The sequence below is a fragment of the Malus domestica genome, chromosome 13 (assembly GCF_042453785.1).
Source record: "Malus domestica chromosome 13, GDT2T_hap1".
Taxonomy (NCBI): domain Eukaryota; kingdom Viridiplantae; phylum Streptophyta; class Magnoliopsida; order Rosales; family Rosaceae; genus Malus; species Malus domestica.
In genome coordinates this window covers 12,341,651-12,354,032 of record NC_091673.1, presented here as the reverse complement: position 1 = coordinate 12,354,032, position 12,382 = coordinate 12,341,651, and the positions used below count along the sequence as shown (strand labels likewise).

At 36.5% G+C, this 12,382-nt stretch overlaps 2 protein-coding genes across 2 annotated transcripts; both read right to left on the bottom strand.

Moving 5' to 3' along the window:
• Positions 1-1,972: 1,972 nt before the first annotated feature.
• On the bottom strand, positions 1,973-2,772 carry LOC103423970 (major strawberry allergen Fra a 1.07-like). Its single transcript, XM_008362043.4, has 2 exons — positions 2,516-2,772; positions 1,973-2,406 (listed from the first exon to the last, which is right to left on the bottom strand). The coding sequence occupies exons 1-2, from the start codon at positions 2,697-2,699 to the stop codon at positions 2,108-2,110; spliced, it is 483 nt and encodes a 160-aa protein (XP_008360265.2). The 5' UTR covers positions 2,700-2,772; the 3' UTR covers positions 1,973-2,107.
• An 812-nt stretch (positions 2,773-3,584) lies between these two features.
• On the bottom strand, positions 3,585-4,797 carry LOC103409865 (major allergen Pru ar 1-like). The gene is made up of 2 exons (XM_008348652.4): positions 4,242-4,797; positions 3,585-4,070 (listed from the first exon to the last, which is right to left on the bottom strand). Exons 1-2 carry the CDS (start codon positions 4,423-4,425, stop codon positions 3,763-3,765), a joined length of 492 nt encoding a protein of 163 aa, XP_008346874.1. The 5' UTR covers positions 4,426-4,797; the 3' UTR covers positions 3,585-3,762.
• Positions 4,798-12,382: the final 7,585 nt, after the last annotated feature.

Genomic DNA, 12,382 nt, shown 5'->3' with positions numbered 1-12,382 from the left:
TGGTTTGGTCGAAAAACGGCTCGAAAGTGGCTGTCTTGGTCTTGAGTTAGCCACTTTCGAGCCGTTTTTATGCCAAAACATGGCGAGTTAGCCGTAAAAAAAAAAGGTATCATTCTCTTCGTCTTGTCGAGAAGTATGATTTTTGTTTTTTAATCACTTGATTTCGTTGAGTATTGAAGAAGTTATGAACATTTAAATTTTACCTAGTTTCCGGAGAGTTTTCCAGTTTTTCCTCGGACCAATCAACTTTGAGGCTATTTTCCGACCATCTCCAGCAACCATTGGGCTTCCAAATGGGTATAATCTTATTCTATAATTTCCTATATTCATTTTGATATATTATGGGTCGAATTTGGTTAAGAAACAATTGAGTTACGAAGCTATGAAAATTGCCCAAACTTCCAGCCAAGAGATCCTGGACACTTAACATGGTTTTTAACAGAATGACCAAAATGATGGATGGTGAACAATCTCAGGGACCACTTCTATTAATTTGAAATCTCAGGGACCAAAGTGAAGAGTTATGCAAATCTCAAAGACCATTTTGACTAAAAAAACCTTTCTTAAATGATTGCGGTTAGATTAATGTGAAAAGACCCTAGTTTTCTTAGGACTGCATTTTGACCAAAAAGCTGGTTGTTGGCTAATTGTGTGTTATTATGAGGCCGTGATCTCATGGGGTGTGGAAGTGGGACTTGGTTCCTCTCCTGAGCTAATGGAGAGGATCCTCCTAGTCACTAATCAATGGCCGTTGGATTTTTATCCAACGGCTACAAACAGGGAGGTCTCTTAAAGTTATAATAATTATAGCCATTGGATAAAAATCCAATGGCCCATGAGTAGTGGTCAGGAGGATCATCTCCATTAGCTTAGGAGAGGATCCAAATCCGTGGAAGTGGGACTTTTAGGGTTTGACATGTAAAGTCGATTACTGTTTATTCTTATGGTAGATTTAGGCCTCCTTCAGCTGTGTGAAAAACAAAACAAAACAAAGCAAAAAAGAATTGGTATTGTTGTTTTAAACGTTTCTTGGTGATCCTAGCTCATCTTAAGTACCTTTCTTTCCTTTTCCTACGAGCGACGTTGGGGGAGGGAAGCAGACGCGAGATGTAGGGTGCCAGGTTGAATACTCTTAATCATTTGAGCGAGAATCCACTTAATTGCTACTTTGTGCAGATATTTGAGGCCATCTTTTATGTTCTCAAGGACCAACTTAAGCGTGCAAACAATAAGAATCTCCAGAAGCAGCTTAACCTAAATCCTAAAGCTGAAGATAATTTTGTTTCTGTACACAGACTCCATGATTACTAGTGTAACTTTATATCCCAAAAGGGTCAAAACAGACTCAGCCAAACACTGCTTGTGTTCTTTGAGATCTTTCTGATTGAACAAAAAGATTGAAGCAGCTGGAAATATTGGGGATCAGAAGGAATATAAAAGCACGCTGGCTGGCTAAAGTTTGTGAAGAATATTGACTAGCTTTCCATTGAGTCGTTGACAACGTTTGTGAGATTGCATGCAGTGATGTGTTTACAAAGTCCATTTCCCCAAAGATTGAAGAAAATTGACTAGCTTTTGTGACGTCAAACCTAAGGAATATACAGGCTGGTGTGGTGGCTATGCTTTTGCTTAATGCAATTTTTGGCCGATGATTTCCCATTAGTGACCAAAAACTGGATTCCAGTTTTGTACTAAAACAGATTATGTGAGTTGATGGCACCATGAATTCATATTTTTATGGCCCTACACTAAATTAACCCAAACAATGGGAGGGGAGATTCGAACTTGGGTAAAGAGGGAGACCGCACTGCTCTAGCCAACTTGGCTAAGCCCAAGTCTGCCGAGATGAAAGATATGAGCACAAATACTCAAGAAATCCACCTATATTTGGAACATATCCAAAGCATCTGAATGTTAATTTGGTAATTGGGGAAGACCAGCAGATCCTTCGATCTCTTACAATACGTTCAAGTAAATCCAAACAATATTCTTGTTTTATTAACCATGATGTCAACCCTTGTTGGAGGGTTCACAAGAATCCTAAACAATTAAATTGCAGCAATACCATTTATGGTTTGTTCCCACGTATATATAGGACTCCATGACCTCAAGAATAAACATTTGGGTTCTCCAAGAGGTAGGCTTCCACAACTTTGTATATCCCGATAGCACTGTTCTTGCCTGCTATGATTTCCTCTTCCTTGACCTCAAACTCCCCAATGGTGTTGTATTTACTTGTCATCTTGCAGATTGAGCTCCCATCACTAGCTGCCTCAAACTTCACCTCATAAGCAATAGACTCAAGCTTCTCACCTAATGCATCCCCTTCAATCATAGTGTACTTGCACACAAAATTCTCTACGTCAAGTTCGTCAATCCGGTGCTTCACGTATCTGAAATGGCTACCTACATCGTAAACCAAACGAAATATTCACTAAGGCAAGACATAAGAAACGTTGCAGAACTGCTGAAACAAAAGTTTATCTGTTTGTGAATTGTATGTCAGATTGCAAACCTTCCGTGAAATTGACTTGTTCAATGCTTCCTGCTCCTCCATCTCCCTGTGTTACATCGACGCTTGCGATGAACTGGGGCAACAGCTTTGGTATCAGATTTTTTGAGTCTATGATCAAAGCCTTGAACATGCGCACCGGGGCGATTGGGCAGAGGAACTCCTGTGTTATACTTGTCACACCCATAATTTGTAGATTAGTTGTAATAGCAGCCGTAGTTGGAAACCATTGGCAGCATGCATATATAGAGCTTAAGTTTGAGATGCGTGTGTATGTAGCTAGGTTGGTGTAATCAACGTGGAAAACATAAAAAATTAGGTTGTAGGGTAGGGTTGTAGCTGCAGTCTTTGAATGCCTTTCAAAGTTGCAAAGTATTTTGGTCGCTAAGTTAGACTTCGGTTTCAAACTTTAAAGATTCAACTCAGAAATACATGTTTTTAAACATATGGGCGGCGCTTACAAAATCTCTCAGTAACTGTGGCATCCTTTGGATCCTTATGAGGTCCAAGCTTTCCCTGCCTTGTAGTGAACCACCTTGCAGTACATAACATATTTACAGAGCGTGATATGGTAGTGAACCACCTTGTTAATCTAGGAAATAGCCGTGAGTTGGGGCTTAATTACTGTGTTTCATGACCCTCCTAATTGTATTAGGTCCTTTTTGGATGACAATTTACTACGTGTTTCTAGGCCTCATGTCATTATTTTCTTTTTGGGAATTAGCCTTGTGTCTCATCCAAAAAGGAGAAATATAATGACAGAGGTGTATACAACCATGTTCTTAAATCAGCTGCAAATTTATGGTGTTTCTACAACTAGTTCCTTATTTGCAAGTGTTTTAAATCCTTTCAACTCCAGTAAATCAAAACAAGTAATTTACTAAAATAAAATGACTGACAGAGTCCAATTAAGAATTTCAGGTTAGAATTCCAATCTGTTTACCATCTGAGATTTGCTCCTCCACTTTGCTTAGGATGGATGCTGCTGAGATATTTTGGTTGAACTATCTTGATAAAAAATGAAAAAAGAAAAAAAAATGGATAAACTACTTGTACACAGCCCAGCCCCTGATTTAGAATCAAAATTAAATATTTATCTTAATCACAATCTTGTACAACAACAAGAAAGTCTAGGAAAGAAGAACTGGAAAAGCACTTCGGGGAAAAAAGAAAAACAACATGAACCATATTTTTGATATATTGTCCACAGCAGAATTCCCAAAAATTGATAAAAACTTTCTTGAAAATTTTCAGATGTAGGCGCGAGGGTGTGCCATGAGGTAGGCTTCCAACACTTCATACATCCCAATAGCTCTATCCTTGCCAAGCTCAATGTCTTCTTCTTTGATCTGAATATCGTCTTTGGCTTTGTATGTGCTGGTCAAATGACAGATGCATCCTCCTCTTCCATACCCCTCAAACTTGACATCATAAGTTATGTATTCAAGCTTGTCCATCAAGTGATCCGACGCGTCGCTTTCGATGAATGTGTAGCTGCAGCTGAGGGCCTCCTTGTCCAAAGCATCAATCCTGTGCTTAACATATTTCATAGGACTAGCTGCACATCCCCAACAAAACCAACACAAAAATTAGATATTGTTTTCAGTATGTCGTCTTTATCCGATTGCCATATCGTCAATCTTTGGTTTAATTTTGAATTCGACAATTGAGATTTGATTGTGATCATTAATTTTAGCTAATTTGACTTTTTATGTGCTTAACAATTTACCTTCAGTGAAGTTGATCTGTTTGATGGTTCCAACTTCTCCTGAACCGCTAAGGAATTCAATACTTTTAATTGATGAGAACATGAGCTTGGGGCAGAGGTTGTGGGAGTCCAAGATCAAGGCGTTGAACATCCTCTGTGGCGTCACCTGAGTCACGAACTTCTGGCTGATCTTGGTGATTCCCATGTTTTCTTTTGCTTGATGAACACTTGGGGAGTTGGGATCAAAGAAACAGAAAAAAAAAAAAAGGTTCTGATTTGTGAAAATATCAAAGAGGGAGGGAGGAGCAAATTTTATCAGATTAATAATTTTAGGATGTGAATAATGCAGCAGAACTTTAGGTGGTGGGCTGCTGCTTTTTTGCTTGCAAGTTGTTGGTCTGAATAATATTTTTTAAGTCGTATTAAACTCTAATGGTGGAACCCCGATGTATAAGTTGGACCAAATGTAACCTAGTGTGGACTTTTCGACAAGGGGATGGAATCGGATAGTTCCTCTTTAAAAATGATCAACCGGATGACTTGTATTGACATGGAACTTCCATGCTCTGGAAGGTACGTTGTATGTTTTATATTTAGGAGGAAGACTGCTTGTAATGTTAGGCTTGCAGTGACATGGAATTTTCATGATCCAACTCTTCTTACTTTAAACAATAATCAAATCTTTGTCAAATTAGTATCAAATTCGAGTTTATATTCTCGTGTCACACGTTACTTCCCTTGCAATGTTCAAGTTTTGGTGTTAGTAGAGTTTGTTCAAGCTTTGGAAATAATTTGGTACCGACCACCAATGACCAATTATGTTTCCCTACTGATTGTTAAGCCTCCGCCGTGACCTCTTCAACTTTTGTAACACCTATCTGTGATGGAAAAACCTATATTATTACCATTTATCTCCATTAACAAGGGCAGAATTAGAAATTTTACAAGGTTGGGCTATTATTTCTTAGTTGGGCAAAGATCTAAATAGAGTTTTATTCCTTTACTAAAAGGGAAAAAGCTTCAACTGTTATGGGCCAGTTGATTGATTTTTGCATACGATTGAATTGTTACGATAAGATAGCTTGAACATTTTCAAATACGGCGTGACACTAAAAATTATATATATAACTTTAATCGGTGAGTAAAATACTGTAGTTTTGGAAGAGCAGTTCTATCGTTATCAAAATTGGCAGGGCAATTGAGTTATATTTGCCCTTGGCCCAAAAGTTGCAACTCCAACAGTCCAAAATTACTCTGGTAGGGGTGAGCTCCAGCAAGACAGTGGGGTTGCCCGCCCAACAATTACCAGGCCTTGAGCCAGCTGGCGAGAGATATGTCATTGCTAGGCTGTAGAAACAGGGGCCCCACCCACGTGCTTCTAAGCAAGGAATTAAATATTGATATTATCGGCGAAATATCGCCGATAATATCGTTTTTTTGACCCGGCGATATTTTTTTTAGTAAAAATAAAATATCTTTAAAATATCGCGATAATATCGCTAATATCGCGATATTACCGATATTAGCGATATTATCGCGATATTCGTCGTCGTCGCCGCCGCCGGGAGGTGAGAAAGGGATCCAGAAACCAGATCGAAGAAAATGGATCCAGAAACCAGATCGAAGAAGAAGGATCCAGAAACCAGATCGAGGGAGAGACGGAGACGGAGAGACCGAGGCAGAGATGGAGACGGAGAGACCGAGGGAGAGACGAAGACGGAGAGACCGAGGGAGAGACGGAGACGGAGAGACCGAGGCAGAGATGGAGACGGAGAGACCGAGGGAGAGACGAAGACGGAGAGACCGAGGGAGAGACGGAGACAGAGAGACCGAGGCAGAGATGGAGACGGAGAGACCGAGGGAGAGACGGAGACGGAGAGACCGAGACAGAGATGGAGACGGAGAGACCGAGGGAGAGACGGAGACGGAGAGACCGAGGCAGAGACGGAGACGGAGAGACGGAGAGACGGAGACGGAGAGACCGAGGCAGAGACGGAGACGTAGAGACGGAGATGGAGATGAGGTGGTGTCGCCGTTGATGTGGTGTGGAAGTGAGGGTGTGGGTTGTTCACGCGGAGAAGGAGAGAGTGCAGAGATGCAGAGAGTGCATAGAGGGTGAAGAGGGAGAATGAGGGTTGTTCACGGGGAGAAGGAGAGAGTGCAGAGAGTGCAGAGAGCGATGAGGAGGTGTCGCCGTTGAAGTGGTGTGGAAGTGAGGGTGTGGCGTGTGGGTTGGTTCACGGGGAGAAGGAGAGAGTGCAGAGAGAGAGCACGGTAGAGATGAGAGAGTGAGGGAAAAGAGAGATCTGAGAGAAAAGAGAGACGGGGACACAAAAGCAAGGTGGGCCCCCTGGGCACACCTATTAAGATCTAAAAATAATTTTAAAAGCAAGATAAACTCAAATTTAGTGAAAATACAATTTAAATTGGGGTGGGTGTAACAATCTACCCCTCTTAAAAGAATTTCGTCTCCGAAATTTAAAATCACTTACTAAACTGAAATACTAGAAAATAGGAAGAAGAATATATGTATAAAGAGAAATCAAGTCCAAATAATTACATCATATTAAAATTTGATTAATTTTTTTTTCAGTTACATATATTCTATATGATAAATTTCTATTTTAAATCAAGTCCAAATAATTATATCATATTAAAATTTGATTATTTTTTTTTCAGTTACATATATTCTATATGATAAATTTCTATTTTAAATCAAGTCCAAATAATTACATCATATTAAAATTTGATTATTTTTTTTTCAGTTACATATATTATATATGATAAATTTCTATTTTAAATCAAGTCCAAATAATTACATCATACTAAAATTTGATTAATTTCTTTTCAAGTATCTACTTTTGAACTACTCACCACGTTCACTCTATGTGATACTAAGTCACTCATGTATCTTACCATACAATGTATGAAGTGTAAAATATTGTACTAATTCATTATATATAAATGATTATGGTGTGTTTAAACTTATTTCATTAATTACTACATATTTTCTACACTTACAATGTTTGCCAGCTCGCTATATAATCAACTTAAATCAGTTAAATCCATCATGCAATGCATTTCCTTCCAATTTTTTGTGATAAACTAATAGATAATTGACTAAATAAACATCCTGCAAAGTTTCAATAAAAATTTCCAAGTTTTTCTTACAATTTCCGTGGTTTCCATGTAATTTTTATCGATATCGATATTATCCCGATATTTCCATCGATATTTCCGTGTTTTCGGACTACCGATATTTCCGATATTACTGATATTTTCTTCCTTGCTTCTAAGCACACTACAACAAAATTAGCTTTATGTGTTGAAGGATAGTGAAGATTTAATAAGGCATTATGTCGGATAAAACATATTCGACGCGACATTCAGTTAATGTTGGATAAAAAAGAATTCATGTTATTTATATCTGACATGAGAGATAAATGCTGGATACAACCGACATAAACATTGTATAACCGCCAGGATTTTTGAAGCACAAAATTCTCGCCCTTAACAAGAATTCCTAGCGGATAGTTTCTATTTTTTTAATATTTTAAACAATTCCTGGCTGTTATGAAGTTAACAGTGGCGTTTATAACTGTCAGAATTCTATTATTTTAGTGTTCTGTCCGTTATAGTAAAATTATTGTCATTTTTATCCGACATAGGTGGTTTATTTTATTATTTTCAAATTTCTATGCCGTCAGTTTTTCGATTCTTCTTTATTATCTTCATTTCTTCTTCTTCCTCATCTTTATTTTACTCATTTCTTACTCTTCATCTTCAATATTTTTCTTCTCTTCACCTCACCGTAAGTTTTTCAATTCTTTTTACTCTTTTTGCTTCTATTCTTTTCATCTTCTATTTCTTCTTCCGCCAAGCACCTCGTGGCTGATTTGTATTTTTTGATTTGATTTTGCAAGGGTTTTGTTTTAGTTAGCTGAGTACATAAAGAATAGATCGACGATGGAATTCTTTCAATAATTCAAGTTTTGTTAATGAACTTCTTGATGTTTAAATTTTTTTTATTCAACACACAAGATTTTTATTTAGAGATTTTAATTTAATTAGTAAGATAAATTAGGAATACTTATGTTCAATTAATTTATTTTACTCACTTAAATTGTTATGTAGAAATTTAAATAAATATTATTTAAAAATATTTATGTTAAATTGACAATATTTAATATAACATAAATTGGTAATATTTAGTAATGTAGGTATATATTATCTTGCACTTTAATTGCCAAGAGGATATACAAAACTTGAATTTAATAAATATTCAAAAGTAAATAAGCATATTTTTGTTAACCTTTTGTTGTTTTTTTTAAAAAAAAAAATTGTTTTACTATTATAGATGTTGGAAATTAAAAGATTGCAATCGTGATAGAGTTTGAGGGTTAAAAAATAGGGATTGAAAGATTGTACGCATCTTAGTTTCAACGTAATATTTTGCCATCGTAAAGTGGTAAAACATAGACAAGAGTTGGTTGACGATACCGTAAAATTTGGAAGCGTATACAAATGAAATTAATTTGTTTTTGGATCAAGCAGTTGCGAATGATGCTGGCCCTGATAAGTTTAGATGTCCTTGCAAACGATGTTATAATCAATATACTTTTGTTAGAAAAACTATTTTCGAACATCTTGTGTTGTATGATATGGATCAAGATTGCAAAAATGCTTCGTGGCGACATCATGGGGAGCCTAACATTGGAAAGCAAAATGTGGTAACTGGAAAAGATGAAACTAGAGATGGGTTGACTGATATTCATGATTTCCTTAATGATGTAATTTTCCAACCATTAACGGAAGAAGGTATTAGGCTGTCTACTGAACCCTCTATTGGGGAATGGCGTATGGAAGAGGTCAAAACTATTTTTAAGTTGCTTGAAGAGGTGGATTAAGATTTGTGGCCAGGTTGTAAGGAATTTAAAAAATTGGAGCCAGTTGTAAGATTGTATCAAATCAAGTGTTTAGCGGGAATGCCGGACGAAATTTTCACCACGTTACTCGAGTTAAGTAAAAGAATGTTGTCTCAAGGGGATTGTTTGCCTGAATCTTGTTATAAGGCAAAAACACTTATAAATGACTTGGTTTGACGTATGTGAAGATTGATGCATGCCCCAATAATTGCATGATCTGTTGAAAAGACACTTCAGAGTTGACCGCATGCTCGGTTTGTGGTAAATTAAAATATACAAATGCTAATGAAGAGGATGGCTCTAGGAAAAAAATTGCAGCTAAGGTTATATGGTATTTTCCTTTAAAATCACGATTGCAGCGGTTTTATATGTCGAATCATACAGCTGAACATATGAGGTGACACGCAACTGAATGTCCTAAGGATGAGTTTATGAGACATCATTCAGATTCTCCAGCATGGAAGCATTTGGATAATTTATATCTGGAGTTTACGTCAAAAATTTGAAATGTTTGATTAGGGTTGGCTAGTAATGAATTTAATCCTTTTGGGAAAATGAGGCAAGACCATAGCACATGGCATGTGGTGCTTTCAGTTTACAATTTGTCATCTTCGATGTGTATGAAGCAATCGAATTTGTTGTTGTCTATATTAATACCAGGACCGCGCAGTCCCGATAAAGAGATTGATGTGTACATGGGTCCATTAATTGACGAGTTGGATGAGTTGTGGGAGGTGGGCACTCTCACGTATGATGCGTATTCCAACCAAAATTTTACGATGAAGGTTGCCATCTTATGGACTATAAGTGTTTTTCGGCTTATGAAATGTTGTTGATCAGGGTGAAGTACAAATGGATATAAAGCCTGTCCACATTGCATGCATGATAAAAAATCTATTTACTTGCCGACAAGTCGTAAGATTTGCTATTTAGGGCATCAACACTATCTTGTTGATAATCATAGGTTTCAAAGGCAAACCACAACTTATAATGGTCAGCGAGAGCATCGTAGTGCACCAAGGCAATTGATAGGTTTACAATGTATCGAAGAACTTTCTACTTTGAGATTTACTTTTGGAAAACCAAACAAAGATGCTTCGATTGGGCAACGCAGAGGAAGAACTGAGAGCAGTAAAAGTAGTAAGAGTCAGTGGACGAAGAAATCTATTTTTTATGAACTAGGAGGCATCTGTTGATTAGACACAATCTTGATGTTATGCATATCGAGAAGAATATATGTGATAATGTGGTGAGAACATTGCTAGATATAGATAAAAAGTCTAAAGATGGATTGGCTGCACGTGCGAATCTTGAAGTCTTGAACATAAGACATAATCAACAACCACGAATCGTTTTTCCTGAGCTAATTTTCAAAACCATTTTGCTGTGCCATAAAATCAACGACCATGATTATCCAACAGTAAAAAATCTTAAAAAATCCAAAAAATTAAAAAAATTACCAAAGAATACCCAATTTATTTTTTTCTATAAATACCCAACCATCTTCTTTATTCCCCACACCACAACTCAATATTTATTTTTACTACAATTTCCTATATTTGTTTTCTACTTCCCAAATTCTTTTGTTACCAACAAAAATGAGTGAGAAGGCAAATTGGTCGTTAGAGGAAGACATTACTTTGCTTCATGCTTAGGTGCTTGTTACTCATTACCTAATCACGGGAATGAGATGAGAGTACAACAAATGTGAAAGAAGTTCATGCACAATTTGTCGAGCATATTCAAGGCACATCCCAAATTGAGAAATCTATGTCGAGTAGGTACAAACATCTATATAAAGATTTGAAAGGTTTGCGAGAAGCCCTTGCAAAAACGGAAAGAATTTATCGAAGTGGCTATAATGTAGCCTGTAAAGTAATAACACTTTCTTATTAAGTCTTTAAGGTTTATAGTCATCTCAAGGAAAATGTGAATTTTCTTGGACAACTTGATTAGTCTTAGTCAGTGTTTTAAAAAGAGGAAATTTGATATAAGTTTAATTCTTTTAGACATTAAGTAGAAATAGTCTAGTTTATTAAAATAAGTCTAATTCATTAAATTTAATTATTTTATTATCAATGAATATCTCTTTAATGATAAGATCTACTATAAAAATTAATTTTCTTTCTAATTATCTCTTCAATTTTCTTTCTTGTTCTTCCTCCTGCATTAAACCTCATTAATAGGTTTCTTTTTTAATTTTTATAATCAACCTATATCATAGGTTAATTGTATTTATCTACCTATATGACATATTCTTTTTTATAATCAATTTGTATTACAGGTTAATGTGTCTTGCTTGTAGATAATTTATGTTTTTCTACCTTTTAGTTATGCTTCATATCTCACTTATAGGTATAATATATTCATATATTTGTTGTTTGAGTGAGGTTATAACGTCCTGCCCCGAAATATTTATTTTCGGGAAATAATTCTGATGATAGGCCCAATTCAAACTTTTGTTTATTTTACTACCATTAAACACTACTCTTTATTTAACTTTCCTAAGTACTAAAAAAATCTACAACCAAAATTTACTTACAAAAAACATAAGACTTTATTTCATCTTATGTATCAAATTTCTTTTCTTAAATCAACTTCCCAACAAAATATAATTCTCAATTATGTAAGGTTGCATCTAACCCCGGTTAGACTGCCTACGTACCCTTGAGCGGGATCAAGCCTTTCGTAGTTCACCATGGATCCTTTTATTCATTTCCGAAAATAATCTAATAACGGCAATAAGCAACATTAGATTTCACAATTGAACCACACCAAATGGGTACCAACTTCGGATTTAAAAATATAAAAATATGCATGAGAAGATAGCGTTGGCCCACTAAAAATTACCAAATTTTACAGGCAAGTAGAGTTCAATGAGCGGAACAACTTTCATACCTGGGCTGAAGTCCAATTCAGCCGGGAAAGGCTCCAATTTCGCTCAAACTTGCCGGAAATCCTAAAAATGGGTGGCTTCGATCCTTCACTTCCGGTGTTCCACTGCATCTATAGTTGTTTGGGCTTTGTTTCTGACCTCTAGAGGAATGTTTTGGTGGTGGTAATTGAATGAAATCGTTTCAAAAATAGTGGATCTCGGGCAAGGTTTCCCGCAACACCCATGGTGGGTTTTCCACCAAACTTCAACTAAATTTCTTCTGATTTTTGGGTGTAAATGGTAGAGGGGAGGTTGGGTAGGTATTTCCAAGTGATGGATGGCGGCAATTTGCCATGAAACAC

What these genes read in the sequence shown, in the direction of transcription:
- LOC103409865 (XM_008348652.4), bottom strand. Translation starts at nt 4,425, where the DNA reads ATGGGAATCACCAAGATCAGCCAGAAGTTCGTGACTCAGGTGACGCCA. An exon ending in ACAGATCAACTTCACTGAAG is followed by an intron (nt 4,071 to 4,241) that starts GTAAATTGTTAA and finishes GGGGATGTGCAG; the next exon opens with CTAGTCCTATGAAATATGTT.
- LOC103423970 (XM_008362043.4), bottom strand. Translation starts at nt 2,699, where the DNA reads ATGGGTGTGACAAGTATAACACAGGAGTTCCTCTGCCCAATCGCCCCG. An exon ending in ACAAGTCAATTTCACGGAAG is followed by an intron (nt 2,407 to 2,515) that starts GTTTGCAATCTG and finishes TTTACGATGTAG; the next exon opens with GTAGCCATTTCAGATACGTG.